This window comes from Dasypus novemcinctus, chromosome 24 (genome assembly GCF_030445035.2).
Source record: "Dasypus novemcinctus isolate mDasNov1 chromosome 24, mDasNov1.1.hap2, whole genome shotgun sequence".
NCBI lineage: Eukaryota > Metazoa > Chordata > Mammalia > Cingulata > Dasypodidae > Dasypus > Dasypus novemcinctus.
The window spans coordinates 33,669,848-33,691,404 of record NC_080696.1 but is presented as its reverse complement, the minus strand read 5'-3'; the positions used below and the strand labels follow the sequence as shown (position 1 = coordinate 33,691,404).

General features: G+C 60.2%; 1 protein-coding gene across 4 annotated transcripts in view; it reads left to right on the top strand.

Annotated features, from left to right (window-relative positions):
- The window catches only part of NOL4L (nucleolar protein 4 like), a 126,045-nt gene that overhangs the window by 90,668 nt on the left and 13,820 nt on the right, over window positions 1-21,557 (top strand). For all 4 annotated transcript variants that reach the window (XM_071211631.1, XM_058286892.2, XM_058286891.1 and 1 more), the window contains one exon: window positions 6,560-6,701. In XM_071211631.1, the coding sequence (XP_071067732.1) occupies window positions 6,560-6,701 (142 nt within the window). The remainder of the gene's footprint in view (window positions 1-6,559; window positions 6,702-21,557) is intronic.

Below are 21,557 nucleotides of genomic sequence, written 5' to 3'. Positions count from 1 at the left end.
GGACTCTGGGGAGAGGCCTGGCCCTAAAAACACTTTTCTGGGTGGTGGGTTGGTCCGGGAAAAAGGCTGGTTTATGGCCCTGGCCCCAGTGTTAGTTCAGCCCCCAGACACTCAATGATCCCTTCATTGGAAAGTCATTAGGACCTAATGGGTCCTTGAATAATATCAAGCCCCGGCCTAATCCTGGCTCAGGCTGGGCTTGCTTCACAGAGAAGGCACCTCCTCCCACGCCCATGGCTGGTGACCTGACCCCGTCGGCCCACCAGGGCCTTTCTCCCAGAAGGCTGACATGGGGGAACTTCTCCTGCAGCCTCCGTTACCCAGGGCCCTGTGGAGCTGAAACGCCCCTGAGTTGCTCAAGAACTTTTGTGTCTTGTCTGGGTCCTTTTCTTGGAAGGAAAGTCTGGCTCACAGTGGTTCCCCTCCGCTGGAAGAAGCTTTTCTGCCCAGACGCCTCTACCCAGCCTTCCTTGTAAAGAAAAGAGACCCTCCGTTCATGGCAGGGACTGGGGGTCTCAGCGAGGCCCTCGTGGTGAGGAGCGCTGGGAAAACAGCTAGTCGCCCTTGCTTAGGAAACAAAAGCCCGTTTTCCTTTCCATACACTCGTGCGAAGGTGTCGAAAATGCTCACTGCCAGCATCCGGGCGTCCATCCCAGCAGGGACAGCAGCACCCACATGTACATGGGAATACCTTTCTGTCTGGCAAACCTTCCGTGTGAGAGAGTGTGTGCGTGTGTTCGCGTGTGTGCGAGCGAATACCTGAAATGTGGTTGGCGATTGGCTGTGTATCAGCCCTCCCCGCTTCACGTTTCCCAGAAGAGCTTGTGCTTGTGTGACTGGTAAGCAGAGGAGGTAGGAGGTGTGAGCAGGAAGGAGTGGAATTGCTCAGGGAGTGTCCCGGAAGGCTGGCCTCCTCCCCTGCGGTCAGGTGGGCTTGGGGTATAGCGTGGAGCAGCAGCCTCGGCCGTGCTGTGCCGTGTGGCTCAGACCACCCTAAATCTCCTTCGTGCAGTCCCTGCTCAACAGGGATTTGAACCCGTGTGGCTCTACCCCGTGGGCTTCTCCTCTTCCAGTAATAAGCCGTCTGATGAACTGAAGTGGTTAAGTTGGGGTCAAATGCGGTTCAGTACCTCCTTGGCATGCTCAGAAGGCTGTGTGTGTAATGCTCGCTGACATGGAGACTAGGGGAAGCAGCACCTCTTGGTGAAGAATTTCCAGGGCCCAGAAGGCTGCAGGTGCACCAGAAGGAGGCGCTCGCCAGTGCGCCGAAAGGCTCCTTCACTTTCGACATCTCGGTGCCGCCCATTTGGGATAAAGCTGGTGCTGGGGCAACTGCCAGACCTGGTGTTCTTGCCAGCAGCAGCTTCGGCCTCTCCTAAAACAGACCTGGGGGCTGTCCAGAAAGGGGTCTGTTTCCTGCCTGGCCCAGAAACACCCCCTGACATCCCTGCCCCCACCTGCCTCTGAAAGGCACAGCCAGGGCTCCTGGGCAGGGCTTATGGCTTACGGTTGCACTAAATTCTCAGCAAATCCTCCTCCTTTTCTTTCTCAAAGCAAGTGGTACAGATAGAATTACAGTTCTCAGGAAAGGCCTGGAAAATATTGTGTGGCACGCTCCAGGATCCCGCCTGTCCCAGAGGATGCAAATGGCTCGACTTCAGAGGCCACCAGGAACCCAGTTCCAGAGAAATTGACCCCAGTTGTAAACTAATCAGGTTACTGATAGCACCTGCCTGTAGTTACCAGCCCTGGATACAGGCGCGTTTCCACCATTTTCCCTGTGGTCTCCCCTGTTCTCCTCCTCCTGGGCTGGGCAGTGGTTGGTGCTCGTTTGCCTGCAGAGGGGAAGGGCCTCGGAACTTGGGTGGAGAGAAACTGAACCTGCCTGTGAATTTTGGACTGCAGATAAGAGCAGGGAGGGCTTGGTCCGCTCCTCTCGCCTCAGAGCTCAGATTGGGGTGTGTCCCTGGAGCTGACTGTGCTCCCTGCCTGCCCTCCTGGCTTTTGAGTTCCCTTTTCAGGAGGGCAGGTGGCCCTGTCACCCCATGACCCCCTGTGGCACAGGCCCTTTGGTGTCAAGTATATGCTGGACTTTCATCAGCAGGTGAGCAAGGCCTCAGGCTTCAGGGAGCCGAGGGCAGAGGTGAAAGGGTCCAGAACTGGCCAGTTGTGTGGGGGCCAGGGGAGGGGGCCAGGTAGAAATGGGCTTCCTCGACTCCTGTTTTCTAATGAATGTTTCATTGAACTTGTTTGTGATAAGGCAGAAATGAGTAAACCAAATTCCCTTGAGATTCCAGAAGGGACAAGTGAGGCGTGCCAGCCTGTGACCCCTGGGCGAGCAGGAGTCCAGCCATGCTCAGATCTGTCAAGCTGCTCAGGGCTCAGGTGTGAGCTCCTCAATGACTTCTGCTCAGCACTTGGCTCAGGGTGAGAGTGGGTGGCTCCAGTTAACCTTCTGCCTCTCTGCGCCTGGGGGCTCTGCTGCAGCAGGTGGGTTGCAAAGGGGTCTCGGGAAGGCTTCTTTCCCAAGTCAGCCTCAGAAGTGGGTATTGAAGATGTCTACATCTGATTGAGTTGTATTCTTTTTTTTTTTTTTTGAAAAGTTAGGTTTGATAGACTTGGGTTCTCAGTATTTTAAAATTGCTGTTGCAGTCATGGGGTAAAAATCGTGCCTAGAGCCATGTCTCAAAAAACTGGGGTTCGTGTGGCAGGACCCTGGGGCAGTGGGAAAAACCCACTGGGGAGAGAGTGATAGACGGACGGTAACTGCAAGGGGGTCCCACAGCCCCCGGGTCTCAGCAGTTACAAGTGGGCTGGAATTCTTAGCTGGTCCTTCCCGAGGTAACAAGGACCCTGAGGGAAGAGCCTGCCTTAGTGGTCTCTGGCCCTAGCAAATAGATGCTGCGTAAAGGTGTGTGGTGAACACAGCCTTCTCACCCACGCTCTCCTTTGGCTCTTCCTGGGGCACTCTGCTGGTAAGGGATCTGGTTGGGTTTTTTGTCTTTTTTCTTTCAATGGAGGTACCAGGGATCAAACCTGGGACCTTGTACATGGGAAGCAGGCGCTCAAACCACTGAGCTACACCCACTCCCTGGAGCTACTTCTTTTGACTGAAGGAAGTGTGGTGTGATGGCACCATAGCAAAGGCTTTTGGTGCAGATGGCAGCTCTGCCAGTGGCCGGCTGCCCATGGGCAGCTGGTACAGGTCTCTGAGGGGCAGGTAACAGATCCGGAGAGAGGCTTGATGCAGGGCCCTGCTTTGTGGGGCCTTTGTGAGGCCATTTCATAAACCCTTGTCCCAAAGCCCCGGGTGTGTGGACATTAGATGCCCTCCATGGGCAGGTGGTAGGTGTGGCGGTGTGAAATAGCCCGCCTCTCCCCATTTGCACTGGACAGGGCTGGTGGGGGGGAGGGCGGTCATTCAGTGGACAGTCCTATGACCTGAGCCAGAAAAGCCCTGGGTGGTACGTGGGTGGCCCACAGTGGCAGGATGGAGGCACTGCGTGGCTGTGCATAGCCACTGGCCCACCTGCCCTCCAGCCAGCTGGGGTTCAATATCTCACATGGCCTCCATTCAAAAGCTGCGCACAGTGGACCACAGTTCATAATTGTCGAGTTAATGCAGCGTCTTCATTAGACACCGTGCCACGGCGGGCAGTGCAGTTGATTCAGTGAGTCTCGCTGGCCTTGTGGGGATTTCTGAGAACCTGCGGCCTGGTCCCCACCCTTGGAAGGACCTGAGGTTTCTCTGGGGAAAGACAAGGCATGGACGCCTAACACGTTGACGTGCTCCAGCTAAGTGACACACACCTGGCCCACAGAACAGGCTGACAGATAGTTTAGGAAGAGAAGACATGGGGCCCGAGCAGGAGCTGATGGAGAGGGAGGGGATTGCGTCTGGGGTGTGGATTGTGGGGTGCAGCGGCCGCGTGGCCTTCCAGCGAGAGGGATAGCAGGAAGGAGGGCGGGCCTGGGCCTTGGGGACGGCACAGATCCAGCCCTGCCCCTGTTAGCGCCTTAACCTCTTGGGGCCTTGGCTTTCTCACCCGTAGAATGGGGCTGATAATTGTACCTTTTGGGCCCGTGCTGAGGGGGAAATGAGATGTTCCAGGTGGAGTTCTTGGGGCCTGATAAACTTTGGCTTCTGTTATTTTAAACTTTCCGAGTGAATCCAGAGTGTGAGAGCCTTCAGAACTGCCCTGCAGTTCTCCCTGTCTTCTGTTCCTCGGCGAGCCCCAGGGTGTTTGGTAGAACAGTTGTACAGGTCTTTCTCTGAGGCAGAGGTGACAGGGACAGCCCTGCCCAGGGTACATGTGCCTTGGGAGGGGCCATCCCTGGGTGCCTCAGACTTCATCCTCCACTGTGCTTGGCCACCTACTTCCAGCCTCAGGGCTCTCTTGCTGCTCCCTGAGCCCACCAGCTGTGCCTGACCCACGTCGCTCTTACGTAGACCACTTAGACTGCTTCCAGGGACGCCGCTGCACAGGGCTCTCCCTCTCTTCCTGTAGGCCTCTGTTGAGATGTCCCCTGAGCAGTGAGACCTTCCTCCCGCACCCTGGCAGATGCAGGCCGTTGTCCCCCTTACTCTGCTTTGTTTTGCTTCGTCACCCCCACTGCCACAAGACACGATGTCTTTTTCTGCTCATTGTCCATCTCCCTTGCTGGCCAGTGAGCACCATGATGGCCAGGACTTCATCTTGCCCACAGCTGAATTGCCCAGCACCTAGAAATGTGCTCGGTATGTGGCAGGTAACAGTAAATCCTTGTGGAATGGATGGCTGGGGCATTTTGAGCAGGCAGCACTTCCAAATGTTAATATGATGTCGGGTCTTTTAAATCTTGAGTGTCGCACAATACCCTAGAGCCAGAAAAGGGCCTTCCTACTTCAGCCACGGTTTCCCGGCATGCCTTGAGCAGGGTCCCTTGGGCAGCCGAGGGGGACCCAGGGGCTCCAGCAAGAATGCCCTGCTTCCTGGCTCCCAGAACCTGGATGGTGGAAGCAGTGGGGAGCAGCTGACCCCCGCACCTCCTGGGCCCTCCCTTCTCCTTCTGCTCCTAGTAAGTTAATGTGGGGGAGAGTTTTGTCCTTCGGCGCCCTTTCTGCCCAGAAATCCTCTGAACGTGTGTATGAGAACACAGTCTGAGTGGATGTGCGCGAGCGTGTTTTCATCGAGGAAGGCTGTGGGTAGATGGACGTGCTGTGTTTACGGAGCCCGCGTGAGTGAGTGTGGGCAGAGGACACGGGCTCCATCCCCCAGGCGTATGCGTGGGTACCCCCGAGCCAGGCAGGCCTGGGGGCTTGGCCCAGCCCGTGGCCTCCGCGTGGCCTCGGGGTTCAGCCGCAGAGGGTGCCCACGGGAGCCGTAAATTCCAGGAAACTCCCTGCCAGCCCAGTGTGGGGGGGAGGGGGAGGAGAGCAGCTGTGCCCGCCTCGGGACAGCAGCAAAGAAAGTTCAAACCAAAGCGTGTTTGCTCACTGGAAAAGAGATGTCTGCAAGGGGGCCCTGGCGGGGAGGCGTGGCGGGGGCTGGGGGGAGGCCGGGGGCCCTCTGCCAGAGGTCCTGACGGGGCCCCACAGAGGCGATTGTATCTTCTGGGGGTTGGGGGAGGTGGTGAGGCCAGCGATGGGATGTGGGAGCTGCTGGGTCATCTTTCTTGCGTTTTACAGCCAGCTCCCAAACACAGTTGTTTGCTGCTCCTGAAAGAGGCCGGGCCAGGAGGAGGTGGGGTCCCTTCCTGCTAGAGGGCCGGGTGGAAGGGGCCCCGCCCCAGGGGTTCCTGGTTGACTGGCTAAGGGCTCCCTGAAGCCACAGAGGGGAGAGGAGGCAGGCGTGGTCCTCCAGCAGGCCGGCCGGCTGTTTGGAAGGCCTTGGCGGCCCCCCCAGGCCCTTGAGCTGAACCCCTTTTGCGGTCTGATCCAACCCTTGCCTGCCCCGCCCCCTTCCTTCTCTACACTTCTGGGGCTGGCCTTTTCAGTTCTGGAAGCCGCCCAAGAGCATATCTTTCGAAGCACAGCAAAGGTTAGGAAGGAGGAAGACAGAAATGTCCTCTGGGCCGGGGGAGTGGGAGAAAAGAATTCCATGCATGCTCCCTGGGAGTCGGGCGCAGGCCCTGGTGGGGGGGAGACAGGCACGTCGGCCGGGTCCCGTCGGTGCCCAGCATGTCCCGCTGCCCACTTGGGACTCGCTGGCCCCCTGTGCGGGCAGCCCTCGCCCCCGGGCTGTGGGCAGGGGTGGGAAGCAGGTGGCCCTTGTTTACAGCGCTTATTTCAACCTTGGCTCACAAGGGTAAGAGCCAGGTCCTGCTGTCCGCCCCTCCAGGATGCAAGACCTCGTAATTGCCTTCAATTACAGGCAGGGCCAGCCCTCAGCCCTGGCTTCCGACAGGAACCAGAGCCCAAGGCGCTTCCACGGGGGGCAGAGGAGGCGCCGCCCAGCCCCCACTGCAGGGTTTCAGAGGCTTCCAAAGGCTCCGGGGCCCTGGGGTTCCCCCAAAGGCTGCCTCGGGCCTGGCGAGAGCCCATCCCTGTTGAATGCCCGCCTTCTTTGTCCCTGCTCAGGATGAGACTTCCGTGAGCAGCGAGGATTTTGATATGAACGACTCCACATGGATGTCAGCTGACCCGCACCTGGCCTCCAGCCTGAGTCCCAGCCAGGACGAGAGGATGCGGAGCCCGCAGAACCTCCACAGCCAGGAGGACGGTGAGTGGCCGGGGTGGCACGGGGGAGGGGCCGCGCCAACCACAGAGCCTTCCTGCTGCCTCCGCTGTGGTCTGCAGAGGGACCACGGGATCGTGTTGGAATCTGGGCTGAGGCCTCCGGTGGGTGGGTCCGGGCTCGGGGCTGCCCCTGTGGCTTCTCACCCCCGCCCCTGCTTCCGGGGAGAGCAAGTTGGCTTCATCCCAGAGATTCCCGGATGGAGGTCATTGGGACTGGCAGCCTGGCGGGGTCATCGTGCCTGATGCGCGTGGGCTTTTGAGATACGGGTTTTGAAATTATCCTATTCAGGTCTGGGAAGGTTAAAAATATGCCTGACCTGGGACAGTCCAGCTGCCTGGCAATGGAAAAAGAGTGTTTCTCTGGCTTGGATGGGAGACTGGAGGATGAGGTCCCTGCCAGTCACCGGGAGGGTGGCCAGGTGGGGTGCAGTTGCCTACTTGTGCCCCCCACCCCCTCGAAGCAAAGACAAGCTCCAGGCCCTGCCCCAAGCCTGGCTGCAGCCATGCAGGGTGCTGGAGGGCAGGGGCCTCGCCCGGGCCGCCCCTCTGGCCGCCCTCAGAACAGAGGCTTTCTTCTTGGGGGGGGGGGGCAGAGCCTCGGGCAGGCCAGATCTGAGCCCCCCCTGGGTGGCGTGGCTGCACGTGGGTCTGCGGTGGCATCTGTGGTCGGAGTGGCCCTGGCAGGGCTTTCGTTTCCAGCAAGGAGGTGATTGGAGTGGGGGGCAAGCTGGAGCCAGGCCTTGGAGAACTGGGGTGTAGAGGCAGCAATTTGGAGGGGTCGAAGGTTGGGGCCCGGAATGCAGGAGGGAGGTGCAGGGTGAAAAGGGGGTGTAGTGTTAACTCTGCGGAACGGGTTAGCCTTAAAGAGTAAATAAGGGGCAGGCAGGAGCCTTGCCGTTTGGGTCAAAGTTCATCTCCATGGTAGAAGCCGTGGGCCTGCCCTCTCGGGCCTGAATCCGGCTTTGTCTGGGAGGAGACCCAGCCTGGAGGCAGCTGGAGGTGGCCAGGCTGGGAGCCGGGAGCCCAGGGAGAGGTTCTGGGAGGAGTGGGGTACGAGGCTGTGGGAAAAGAAAAGGCTTTTGTGCCTCGATGCCTCGTGAGGTCAGTGCGCCCCCTCGTGCGGCAGCTCCCAGTGCCTCACCGCCTCCTAGCGTTCCCACGGGGGCAGGGGCCCAGGGTGGGGCGGCCACACGCTGCTGGGGGCTCTGAGGCCGGGCCGTGCCCAGCAACTGACCCCCCGCCTCATTTGAGCTGTCTGAGGCCATGCCACAGAGCTCAGCTAGGGGCCATCTGTTACACCTACCCAAGAAGGATCCCGAAAATTAAGAAAAAAAGAGTGGAAGGACTGAATGAGGGTTTTCATTCCCAGTAATGTTGTGTCATGTTGTTGCTCCCCACAACTGTCTCTGCAGGAGGCGCTTCCTGGGGTGGTTTGGGGGAGCCTCCGGGACCAGGCAGCTGCAGGCGTATTCCGTGGGGGTCACGGGCTCTCCTGGCATCAGTCACCCACCCATCCAGAGGCTGGGAGAAGCCAAGAGGCTTTCCCCCAGGAGCTGGGTGCCGGCCTGCTGACCGGACGAGGGGGTTATCAGGCAGGGCCGGCAGCCAGCTCTGGAGACAGGGAGGAGGGCGTCAACCACGATGCCATCCATTTAGCTGTTCAATCAGTGGCCACATCTGGAGACCATGGACCTCTGTGCTGGCCAGAGGCCGACCTCCGCCCAGGACGGGCCGCAGGCCTAGGGAAGGTCCAGCCAGCAGGGCAGGGCCCTGCAGTTCTTTTCTGGTGCCCCAGGCCTGTGGGCACTGACTGGGTCTGCCCAGAGTAGGGTGTTCCCCCAGGGTTTTGCTGGGCATGACCCAGGCCAGAGGCCTCCAGCCCCCACAGCGATGTGCAGGTGCTTCCAGGCAGACGTGCGCTGAGGTCGTCTCCCAGGAGGGCTCAGTGGGAGAGGGGCAGGGGCTTCAGGCATTCTGTCCCCTGCAGTTAATGAAGGACGGGGGTGGGAGAGGCCACGCAGGCGGCTCTAGTGGGCTCTGACCGCCGCATCCTGCTCTTGTGACTTTGTTCCTGACCCCTTGGTGTGGCCTCTGGCCCTCAGTCCTCCATGGCAACAGCAAGTTGGGAAGATGGGTGTCTGAGGCCCCCGCCAGTCCAAGGGCTGACCTTGTTGGGGGGTCTTTGCTCTGTCCCCAGTGACATTGTAGGTGCCTGTTGAGCAGTTGTTGCCTGAATGAATAAAGGAGCAAACATGGATCGAGACCCATCCCTGAACCTTATCCCTCCAGAGGGGATACAGGTTGCCCCCTTGTTGGGGGCTCATTTTTTTCCTAAGGGACCCCCCCCTCAGCCCCCCACCCCACTAATCTGAGTGCCCAGGTCTTCTTGTGTAGCCAGAAAGTGTGGGGACCCCCAGGCTGTGTTGGTTGCTGGCCAGTGACGCAGCCCACAGGGCCTTTGGAGAAGCCAGGCAGCTGGCACAGGTAGAAACCTATCGGTGGATCTGTTTAGGCTCTTCTCTCTTTTCAAAAAAAAAGAAATCCTAAAGGCCGATGAAGGCTGGCCTCGTGCTGAGACAGCTGAGCCTGAGTGGATTAGCAGCTGGCTGCCCCTGCCCGGGCAGCGGTCTCAGTTTCCAGCAGGAGTGGGTGTGGGCTTGCCCCGAGACACAGTCCCACTGCGCCCCCAGTCCCGCTCCTGCTGGAGTCTTCCCCTCACCCTATCTCTTGGCCAGTTTACCCATCCATTGCTCAGGTCCCGTTCCCGGCTTCCTAAAATCACGACAGCTGACACTTGGCTCGGGAGCACCTCTCACGCAGGCTGGGGGACGTGCTTCTTTTTTGGGGTTGTAGCTGCTGGCTATGAGAGGACATTGCTACCACCTCACTTCACAGGGGAGGGGTGCCAGGCTGACGCCCTCCCTCCTCCTCCAGGCGGAAGGTTCCCCAGGAGATGGGGCCGAGAGCCTGGGGCCAGAGGAGGCTCCCCGAGTGCCGAGCTAGCTTCCTGGCACCCAGACCGACCCAGCCTAGCTCTGGCCGTGGCCCTCAGACCCCTGGCTAAGCCCTGGCCCGGCTTGGGGCTCCCTTTGGGTCCCAGCAGAGCTCTGTAGACCTCAAGGCTGTCTAGGAAAACGTTCTCTGGCCCAGGGGCTGCCTCCTGGGGTGGAGAGAGGATGTGCGAGAAGCCGACTGCGGAGACTTGTTCCAGCGACACTGGTCTGGCCCTGCCGTGGGGCTGAGCAGCAGGCAGCCTGTATCTACACCCCCGCCGCCGGGCTTATCTGTTTAATGCCCATTTCTCCACCACATACTGTAAAGTTTCCCGAGAGCAGGCACCCCAGCACCCAGTGTGGGACCTGGCTCAGCAAGTGCTGGGGAAATGTTGGTCAAGTGAATGGGTGAAAAGGTGAGCACGTGCTGGCAGGGAGGCAGGTGCGCCAGCGGGTGTCGGGGGGCAGTGGCCTGCGGGCATCGGGGGGCAGTAGCTGGCGGGCATCGGGGGGCAGTGGACGGTGGGCGTCGGGGGGCAGTGGCTGGCGGGGCCGAGCCCCATTCCTTCCATTTCCCCTTGATGTGCTTCAGCAGGCCTCTTGCTCTGCCCCTTCCTGAGCGGAAAATGTGAGACCTGGCCTCCAGAAGGGACGCATGGGGGTGGGGAGCGGACATTACTCACCCCCCGGGGCAGACAGGAAGCCAGGGCAGAGCGGGGGTCCAGTCACACCCGTGTCCTGCGTCTTCCGCCTTCCCACCGGATGGGTGGTTGGGGGTGGCCGGGCAGTAGCTGGGGGGGGATCCGAGGACTTTGGGGACCTCTCGTTGGCCCCTCTTGGATGAGGCGGCCTCTCCTTCCTCGGCCTCCAGCTAGACTGACGCCCCTGGATCTCGCCACAGCTTCCCTTCCCCCGGGACCTGCAGACTGGAAGGTTGGGGCCCCTGCCTGGTGCTTCCACCTCCAGCGCCGTCACTGCATTTCGAGGCTGGACAAAGGCTGGGAGGGGTCCTGGCTCAAACCTGTGGCACATCTCGGCGCTTTTCTTCCAGTTTGAGCAAGATAAGCCCAGTCCTGCCCTCGGGTGCCTGTGGTTTGGTTGTAGAGGGACAGACGCACAGAAAACGGGATCCCGTCCAGTCCATGAGCTTTGTGGGGGCAGGAGCTGTGTCTTTGCAGAAATGCTGCATTTCCCTCCTTATTTCACAGGTCATGTATTTGTTGTAGAAGACAGAAAAAAACAGGGGAGCAGGAAAGTGAAAATTTTAAATGCCAATATTTGGGGCCTATTTTTCTCAGATTTTTCTAAGCATATAATCAAATCTTTATTTTCTTTAAAAAAAAAAAAATGTTGGGGGGAGTCCTGTAGAGCTGCAACCACCTTTCCCCCACGGGTACTTTCCCCGTCCCTGGGGGTGGGAGGCCCCCGTTCCTGAGCACCTTGAGTGCCTGCCCCTGAGCTGGCGACAGGCTCCCCGCACCACGAGCTTAGCACTCTGGCTTTCCCTGTCCTCCGGAGGAGGAAGTGTGTGTCCCAGGGAGAAGCGACCTGCCCGGGCCACTCAGGGAGCCAGCCTGCGGCTCTGGAGCCCACGTGCCTGGCCACCCCCGAGGCAGGACGCGGCAGTCCCCGTACTTCGTTAGCATGGGCAGGGCCGCAGTGAGATCCTCGCAGCCGAGCTTTGCACGGGCCGAGTCTTCCGTTCTGGGCTTTTCTCCTCAGCCCCCACCAGGCGCTGCTCAGCCTGTGCGGGTGGATGTGGACGGCCGGGTGTTGAGGGGTGGACAGGTAGAGCGCGGCGGGGGTGTGTCGGGGGGGGTGGAGATGCCGAATGCCCCGGCAGGGGTGCTCCCAGCCGCCCCAGGCTCCAACCGGGAGAGCCGGAGCAGGGGAGACATCAGCCAGCCTGCCCAGCGAGGGCCCTGCAGTGGTCCCACGAGGCTGGAGGGAGGTCGGGCCACCCATGTGTTTTGACCAGACACGCCTCCCTGCAGGTGGGCCCCCACGCACTCTGCCATGGGTCTCCAAGCCGTCCCAGGCTGCCCTTTCCCTTGCAGTGTGGCCTGAAGCACGTGGTTCGCCCTCTCTGTGCCCTGGCTTCTGCCAGTGGCATGGCCAGGTGGCTGCTCTTGGGAGCTCCGTGTAAGCAGAGCGAGGCTCCCTTCCTCCTGGTTCTCGCCACTCCGGGGGGGGTTGGGGAGGCCCTCCAACACCTGGAAATGCAAACGAGCCCAGGCCTTGGTATTTACAGCAGAGCCGCCTCACCTTTCCTCGCCGGCCTGGGCACCTTCCTCTGTGCGTGCTTTTCCCTGGGCAGCTCTGCTGCCAACTGGGAGCAAGGTGGCCCGAGGAAGCCTGCAGGCCTGGCTGTCCTTCCTGAACCAGGCCGAGGGCCTGCCTCCCCCCAGGGTGGCCCAAGACCCATCACCTCTCCTCCCTGAGCCTGCGTCTTCTCATCTGGAGGGGGGCAGTGCCCATGCACCCACCTCACTGGGCTGCTGAAGGGTTAGACGGGGCATGGGCGGGGCACAGGGCCGCTGGAATGTTTCCTCCCGGGTGGCCGGGCCATCGCAGGGGGCTGTGCTGCAGGGTCCTCCCTCAAAAGCCAGAGGGGTCACCTCACCCCGATTCGCGGACCCTTCACTGGCCCTGCTTCTTTCAGCTGCCTCCTGGCGCCCTTGGGCCCCTCGGCTCCATCTGCCCGCCAAGCTCGTGCCAGTGCCCCCGCCTCTGCCCTCCGCACCCAGGAGTCTGCGTCTTTGGAGGAGGCTGGACTGGGAGGGCCCTTGGTGCTCGCTGGTCCCCAGGGGCCCGACACTCCTGGTTGTCCTCAGTCCTGGTCCCTGTCACTCTGGCCTCCTGGGGTGGTCTCTGAGAGGCTTTTCCTGCTGTGGGCCTTTTTTTTGTTTTGTTTTGTTTTAAGTAGTGAAATATATGCAATGTAAAATTTGCCATTTGAGCCTGGAGCTTCTCTGGTGCCAGAAAGTGACTTGGTGCTGCCAGCTTGTGTTTGTCACCCCTAATAACGATTCCCCACACCAGGCTAGCAAGCAAACAAACAAAATTGCCACTTGAACCACTTTTAAATGTACAGTCCAGCTGCCATCACTGCTGTCTAATCCCCAGCCCAAACAGAAACTCTGTACCAAAGAGCAAGAACTCGCCATTTCCTCTCCCACCACCCCCAGCCTCTCATTTACTTTCTGTCACTATGAATTTGATTATTCCAGGTGTTTCATATACATGAAACCATACAGTTTTTGTCCTTCTCTGTCTGGTTATTTTCACTTAGCATCCTGTCATCAAGGTTCATCCATGTGGTAGCATCAGAGCGTCCCTCCTTTTTGCGGCTGAGCGTTAGTCCACCTATGGATATACCACAGTTTGTTTATCTATTCCTCTGTTGGTAGACACTTGGGTTGTCTCTGCCATTTGGTTGTCATGACTAACAAAGCATCTGCTTGAGCCCCTGTGTTCAACTCTTTTGGGTATATACCTAGAGTGGAATTGCTGGGTCATATGGTAATTCTAAATTTAACTTTTTGAGGAACCTCCAAACTATTTTCCACAGCAGCCTCACCATTTTACATTCCCACCAGGAATGCATGAGGGCTCCACTTTCACCAGCACTTGTTGTTTTCTGTTTTTTGGTGTTTTGTTTTATTTTTTTTTAATTGTTAGATTATAGCCACCCGGGTGGGTGTCAGGTCGTACCTCATTGCGGTTTCAATTTGCATTTCCCTAATGGCTAATGATGTAGGGTACCTTTTAGTGTGCGTTATCTGCCATTTGTGTGTCTTCCTTTCCTGCTTTTCCTGCAGTGGTCTTTTAACTGAACCTCCTCTCACACCCACCCTGCCTAGGCCCCTGACCCTGCTTCCCCAGTGCGAGGCAGGAGCCCAGCCCTGGGCCTCACTCTCTGGCTGCAGGTCACTGTCCCCTTCTTCAAGAGCAAGAGCTGTTTGCTCCCATTCAGGGCCCCGAACAGCCACACTGGATGGAGAGGCAGCAGCCTCCTGCCCTCCCCCTCTCCCAGGAGTGAGGAGCTGGGGCCCCGAGCCCTTCCTGGGGATTGGCTTTGGGCCACCCTGGCTGTCCCGGGTCACAGGGGAGTGTCGGTCATCAGCTGGGCTGCAGGCTGCATGGACAATGCTGGGCTGTACTGGCCCCCGCCTGCCGAGGGTGAGAGAGGCTGGGAGACAGCACCGAGGGGCCCCTTTATCCCAGGAGCAGCCAGGGCCTGCACAGCCCTGGCCTTGTCCAGCATCCCCAGAACCCCAGCAAGACAGGGGGGCAGGACACGTACCTGGGCCTGAGGAGGTGAGGGTCCCCTGCTAAGAAAGGGAGAGGGAGAACAGCTCCCCCCACACCCGGAAGACAGCCTGGGGCCGCTGACCTCCTGTCCCCCGGGCCAACTGGGAGGCCGTCGCCCCCCAGCTGCCCTCAGCCTCGGGCACGTGTGGACCCCACCTCCTTAGTGGCCCTCTCTGAGGTAGGCCCTGCTGCCCTGGAGAGGAGGCTGGGGGCAGGGACTTGCAGGAGAGCGTGCCACCGCCCCACTCCTGTCCCAGGGCGGCTCTCCCAGGAACCAGGAAGTGACCATGGCCACATTAGCGTCATCACCCTGACCTAATGACTGGGATGCACCAAACCCAGACCAGCTTCCGGGAGGCTGCAGAGGGCCTGCCGGGGGCCCTCAGACGCCACATGCAGGCACACAGGCTCCGGGGCCAGGGCCACCCCATGAGTCACTTGCATAGGGTGGCCTGAAGTGGCTGTTTGCTCTCCACACAATGTGGGGAGGTGGGGTGGGTGACAGGCCTCTAGGCCTGAGCTCTGCAAACTGAGTTAGCCTCTCTTTTTTTCTTTCTTCTCTTTTCTCTCCTCTCCCTCTCCTCTCCCTTTCCTACATTTATTTGGGGTCTTAGAATTGCATTTATTTGGGGTCTTAGAACTGCAATTCGGGGAGCACAGATTCAGGGAGCAGCCCTGATCGGGTCCTGTCCTGAGTTAGCCTGTATTTCTTGCTGTCTGTGCTGGGCATCAGCAGTGGGGCCAGGGAGACCACCGGGCCGGCGAAGACACAGAGCAGCCGCCTGTATTGGGAGTGGTCCCCTGGGAGGCAGTGGCCAGTGTGGCTGGCGGAGGGACTCCAGCCGGGGAGCCACCCCACAGTACAGCTGGGCAAAGCAAAGTCTAGAGAGGAGCTGGCCATGGAGTCGCTGCTCTTCCCAGAAGGCCTGAGAGCATAGGCACCAGGCCTGTGCTGCAAAACTCAGGCACGATGATGCGGACCCAGTGCTTAACATGTCCTTGGTGGCCCCCGAGGGTGGGTGGCGCCGGGCCCCAGCGCCCGCCGCCACTCTGCTCCCAGCTTGGGCCACCTGCCCCGAGACCAGGACTCTCCCCTACAGCTGGGACACCTCACGAGGCCAGGATCCCAGGGCCTGAGATACTGAGAGGGAAGATTTCAATTTTAGGAGAAGATAAAACCTAGGTCTGCACTGTCTAATACTGTAGCCACTGGCCATGTCGTTAGTGAGCACTGGAAAAGGGCTTGGGCTGTTTGTGTAAGATACACATTGAGTTTCAAAGACTTCGTATGAAAAAAGAATGTGAAATTCCTTATTTTTTATAGTTTTGTGGAAATGAAAATATTTTGGATATACTGGATTAAATAAAATACATTATTAAAATTAATTTCACCTGTTTTTTTTTTTTTAATTTTTCACCCTTTTTCAATGTGGCTACTAGAAAATTTGTAAACTTACACATGTGGCTCCCATTCTATTGGACAGCGCAGTTCTAGACTCAGGGTGCTGGGTGAGAGATGAGTCACAGACAGGGCAGGAGCGCCCACTGCCGAGCACCCGGCTGTCCGCACAGAGGGGGCTGCTGTGCGGTAGAGGGGCCGGCCTCGCTGGGCTGGTGGTGCAGGGGGCAGCACTGAACCCGGATGGCTCTGCATGGATGAACCCCAGGGGCAGAGCGGGGGTGCTGGGTACCTGAAGGCCAGGTGGAGAATGTAGGCCTCAGGCAGGGGGCAGGGTGGACCTGGGATCCCGGGGCGCGGCCACACCCACCCCCTCAGTGTTCCCCATTTGACCCCTGGGCCCCTCGAAATCCAGGAGGAAGAGCCTGGAGGCTGGTGCTCCTTGGAGCTATGCGGCACGTAACCACCACCCAGGCCACTGGCCTTTGTCAAAGCAGGCAGGGAGCCAGCCCTGGTGAGGTGCAGGTCCCCAACTCAGAGCAGAGGCGTCGCCCAGCCTGCAGCCGAGGAGGAGGAGGAGGAGAAGGAAGGAGAGGAGCGGGGAGGGGGAGGGGAGGCGCGGCAGAACTCCGCAGGGGCCTTGCCCCGGTGTCCACGTTCCCCCCCACCCCCGCTGGCTCCAGCAAGCCCCTCTCCCGCCTCCCCAGCTCATCTCCTCCGGTGAATTATTGATGCCCCTCCTCTCCCCCGCCTGGCGGCTGCTGTGACCGAGTCTGGGGGAGGAGGGAGGCGCCCGCTGCACCTCTGGCCCCGGCAGGCAGCTGTGCCATCTGCCCAGCCCCTGGTCCCCGCGAGGCGCACCTTCCCGCCTTGCCCAGGGGCGCCCGCTGGGAGAGGGTGCCGCTGGCCGTGGCCCCACAGCCGGTGTGGCGATTGGCGGCTCGCACAGAGCCAGGCTTGTGTGGGCTGTGGGGCGCGCTGGCGCCCACATAAGGGCATTGTTTGCCGAGGTAAAAGGGGTTTTTGTCTCCTTCTGGAGACGGGACAGAGGGAGAAACAATTTCCCCCATTCATCACTAATTCCTCCGTTTGAATAGCAGCACATTGCCCCACGTTCAAATCGGTGGCACGGCCGCCTTTCCCTGCCCGCGGGCATTCCGGGCCCAGTGGTGGGCACTGCACCCTGCCGGGATCAGGATTCGCCGGCCGGCAGCAGGGGCGGCCGGGGGCCCGCGGCGCACCTTTCACTCTGTCACTTGCACGCCTGGAGGTTAGGGCGTCGCGCCCCATGGTGCCCCGCGGGCTTGTTCCAGCTCAGGGGCTGACCCTGTCCTGTGGGGGCTCCCCCTGCTGGGGACCCCTGGAACAGCGGTGGGTCTCGGGTCTGGGGTGGGTCCAACCAGAGCGTGCGGCCTGCGCAGGGGCCCAGCGGCCGGCAGGTACCCCCGGAAGGACCGGCTCCCCCACGCGCAGGGCCCTCGGGGCCTGTGGGGCCAGCTGGGTCTTTTCACAGTGTCATAAAGTGCTGGAGCCGGAGAGGGCGTCGGGCAACTCCCCGAACTGTAGATAAGAGGATCCGAGGAGGCTGTGCCCAAGGTCGCATGGATGCCGAGGACCGGGCCCGCCCTGCCCCGCCATGGCCCATGAGGGCATGGGTTCGAGTGTGTGTCTCGGTCTCTCCTAAGTCACAATTTTGGAGGGTGGTGGGGAAGGAAAGAAATAGGAACGAGTCAGAACCCAGGGTGGCCCTGAATGGTGGTGAGCGCTGCGTGGGCCCCACACCGGGCTCCAGGGAGAGGAGGGGGCACCAGCTGCCCCCTTATGACCCCTCAGGCAGAGCAGGGCAGGAACCTGGGAGTGACAGCACCCTGCGCAGTGGCGGGGCGGGAGTTACTCAGAGACCAGTCCTGTGTGATGCAAACCTGCCTCCAGCTAGCTTCAGCAATAAGGAAACTGTTGGCTCCCCTAACGGAAAAGTCTAGGGCTTTCTACTGGGTTTGGACGTGGGGATCTAGGGCCTCAAACAATGCCACCAGGGGTTTGGCCGTGCCCCTCTCTAGGCCCCACGTTCCTCCTTCCTCCTCGTTGTGGGCCTCCCCTCAATGGGCTCGGCAGTCCCCGGGCAGAGAGGGCTGCTTCCCCAGGAATTTCAGCCAAGGCCCTGGGATTGGCGTTTGTCGGTCCGACTTGGATTACGTCCCAGTCAGCCAGGCACTGTGATGGGCTGTGCTGATGGGCCAGGCCTGAGGCACGCGTCCAGTCCTGGGGAGCCGTCTTAGGATGGGGTGCTCTCACCGGAGAGGGGTGGTTTCTGGGGAGGCAGGAACCCCTCCAGTTCAGCCCTACCAACCCTGGGTCCAGGCCTGGGGCAGCTCACGTGGGGCTGGGCACAGATCATAACCACAGTAAGTGGGATTATGAGATGATAAATGCTCAGGACAAAATAGGAGAAGAGTTCCAAGTGTCAGAGGGGGCTGAGGGCTGGCCAGGGTAGGTCTTTGGGAGAAGGGGTCCTTTAGGCCAAGCCCTGGGGGTAAGGTCAGGAGCCAAGGAGATAAGCAGGGAAGGGGTGTAAGGGGAAGAGGGAGCAGCAAGTGCAAAGGCCCAGAGCACAGCTGGAGTGGAGCAGGGAAGGGGGGTGCCAGGAGGCCCAGGGAGGGAGCTCAGCTTCCACTTGGGGGTCTGTGGCTTCAGCCAGGCCCTCTGGGGCCGAAGGACAGATGCAGCCAGCCCACCCCTGAGCAGCACTTCTGCCCCAGTGGGGTCTGGAGACTCCAGGCCTCCCCCCAGGCCTTCTCAGCTCTGGGGCTTCTTCCAAGAGCCTTCCTGAGCTTCCTCCCCCAGAGTGCCAACCCTCATCCACCTTCCCTGGGATGAGGTGGCAGAGCTGTAGTGCAGGAGCTGGTGAGCCTGCCGCTTCCCTGAGGGTGGGCTGTGGACGAAGGCCAGACAGAGCCCAGGTCTCCTCTAGAACCCCAGCATGGTCAGGCGTGCAGTAATGGCCAGGAAAAGGGCGGCTCAGGTGGGCACAATGTCTCCCAGGCCTTATTTCCTCTCCTTCCTCCTCTTGCTGTGCCCGCCTCAGATTTGGTGCTGGGCTGGGATCTGAGGGTCCCCAGGAACCCCCTTTCCTGTCCGTGGAAGACATGTGTGCGGGACATGGGCACGGTAGGAAGTGAGAGAGCGTGGGGAGTGAGGAGCTGGGGGTGTGCACGCTTCCTCTCCACACCAGGCACTCCCCGCAGCTGGTAAGTCCTGTTTTACTGACATGAGACCCATTTTACGAGGAGGCGAAGTGGCCTCTGCGGAGCTCCCCAGCAAGTATCCAGCCTCCTCCAAAGCTCCTCTGAGTTCTGCCCAGAACCGGTGCCTCTCCTTTGGCAAAATGCAGGCCCTCCAAGGGGGCAGCCCAGCGAGAGGTTGTGCTGGGGCAGGCTGTGGGAAGTGTGGCCAGGTTGGGGGCCCCCTGCACGTAGCCCCCGCGTCAGCAGGGCCTTTGCCTGGTCTGGGGACGCCAGCTCTGGTGGGTTTTCATCCTCTGGAGTGCAGCCAGCTTTCCTTGCCCCTGGGGCAGGTGTGGCAGTGGGCGAGCCTGGGCCCATGGGTGAACCTGATGGCAGCAAATGGACTTTATAAACTGGTTTTCCACAGGCCTCTTTTTTTTTTTTTAATAAAAAAATGTAAATTTTAGTCACCAATATTTTAATTATGTAATGGCGCAGACTTGCCATTTCTTCTAAAAGCTTAGACTATTTGGCCATAAGAGACTGGAACCCAGATAGGCCTGGGTTCCTGGAGCCTCATGGGGCCATCCGCCATGACCCCTTCCCTTCCCAGCCTGGGCGCCACCATTGGACCCAGTGTCTGCTCTTCCAGCCTCTGGGAAGGTAAGTGGCAGCTGGGGAGTCTGGGCCCCCAGGCCCGACTCTACCTGGGCAGGGCACAAGGCTAGGGGCCCGTTCCCCTGGGGGACATCCTGTTCGAGGTCGTTGTCAGGAGAAAGGTATGGCTTGGGCTGGATGCAGTGGTGCCTGGCTGCAGTGAGCGCTCCCCAGGGGCCAGCATGGTGCCCACAGACCCTCACAGCCACCCCTTCTTCCAGAGGAAGTCAAGCTGGTGGCCTGGGCATCTTGGAACCAGGCCATCAGAACTGTTCTCTGCTGAGGGTCTCCCCCACAAGCACAGGCTTCTGAGGCAGGCAGACCTGGGCACCTGCACAGTGGGCTAAGAATGGGCACCTCGCAGCGCTCAGGGGAGCTGGAGAAATGAGCAGCCAGTGAGGGCATCTGTCCTTGCCCTCCAGCTGCTCAGCCTCAGCAGAGGCCCCAGCACCTCAGCAGCAGGCCCTGCTCGGGTGGGGGGTGGGCGGCTCTTAGGACTGGCCCTGGGTCACGTGAGGGAGGCAGGATGCATGCCAGGCTGGGGTTGGCACTTGGGGGTACCTCCTTCCTAGGGACAGCAAAGAAAAGAGGCCCCTCCTCACGAGCCAGCCCTTGAAGGGTGACTGGAATTTACTGAGCGGGCAGCAACACATGGGGCAGAGGCCTGGGATGTGAGGTCCAGCACGGTCAGTCCAGCATGCCTGAGGGAGGGGGAGAGGCCAAGGCACCCAGGGTAGGAGCCTGGCCTCTTCACCGGTGGGCAGGGGTGAAGAGGGAAGATTGTGGAACCAAGAGGGACACACTTGTGAAAGGGTGGGGGTAGGGACAGGGTCATCATGGAAGGAAGCTGGGATGGCAGCTCTGGGAGGCTAAATGGGGTGAGGGGAGGGAAAGAGTATGGTTTGGCCAGTAGGGGGGCAGTTAGCACCCACTCCCCTAATCCATTCTCCGGGTTATCCACACCGTTCAGTGGTGTCTCTGTCCCCCCAGCGGGGCAGACACCTTGGTTGCAGTCACCACTTTGATTCCCAGCCTGGGACAGGACCAGCATATAGTAGGTGCTCAGTAAATACTGCTGGGTAGTCCATTCACTATACCAGTGCCTAGACTGGGCGCAGGAGATAACATCAGAAGAAAGCCAGACCCATCTGTGAACAGGAGAGCAGGGGGTGGGGTTCGCGGAGAGGTCAGGGCTGCTGGCCAGTGTCCTCTGGGGTGTAAGCTAGCAAGGGGCAGTCACGGGCGCAGGGGCGCTGGAGGCAGGCTGCCCGGAGAAGGACGCAGCCTGGCCCTGCGAGGGGGAGGGGTGCCCCTGCGCCCTAGCCTTGCCCATCCCCCCTTGCCCGGTCCTTGCTTGATGGGCAGCCTTGCCCCGCCCTGAGGCAGCAGCGAGGCCAGTGATTGGTTGGGGCACTAGACCCGCTCTGTCGCCATGGGGACGCTCCCACGGCACGCATGCCCAGCACCCAAGGCTAAATCTTCATAATCTGGTGGCTGGGTGGGGGCGGGGTCCCGTGTGACCCTGGTCTGGGGGAAGGGGTCGTCGGGGCTGCGGGCAGTGCTCATTCTGGCCGCCCCTCCCCTACCCATGGCTGGGTGCGGAGCAGCCCCGCACCTGGGCGCGGCCGGGAATTATCGGGCGCGGCCGGGAATTATCCGGGAACTCACCTGACAGTTACCTCGGGAGCCTGGTGTAGCTTCCGCCTCTGCAGCTTCAGCTGATCAAGCCCAGAGTGCAGACCCAGGAGGCTGGGGCAAGATTGGGGAGAAGAGCCTGGAATTTAACTGAAAATGCTTAAATCTCTTGAAGTATACACACCTTCCCTAAGCAATGCTTAACTCTCCGCAGCAGAGGGCGCCCTCTGCAGGGCTTCGCTGGGGCTTCCCACCTTTCAGAGTAGGGAGGGCCCATTGAGAGGAGCGGCTGTTGCAGACCCACAGCCCTGGCTCGGGGTGTCTGTCCAAGGCCAAGTCGCCCAGCGGAAGAGCGGACCCGGGGTGCGGGGTTTGTGTTTATGCTGCCGGGGTTGCGGTGGAGCCCTCTCTCCTGCTCAGGCACAGGAGAGATTTGAGGGCTCGGTGATGTCGGGAGGGTGCAAAGGGGAAAGGCAGTGCTGAGCAGGGGAAAAGGAGAGTGCGGTCCTGGTAGCTGGGGGAAGAGGGGCCCCTGCACACTCTTGGGTGCTCCAGGACCCCTGGCAGACAGAGGCTAGTCAGATTTGAGGCCGCAGCCCCTCATTCTCGGACACCTA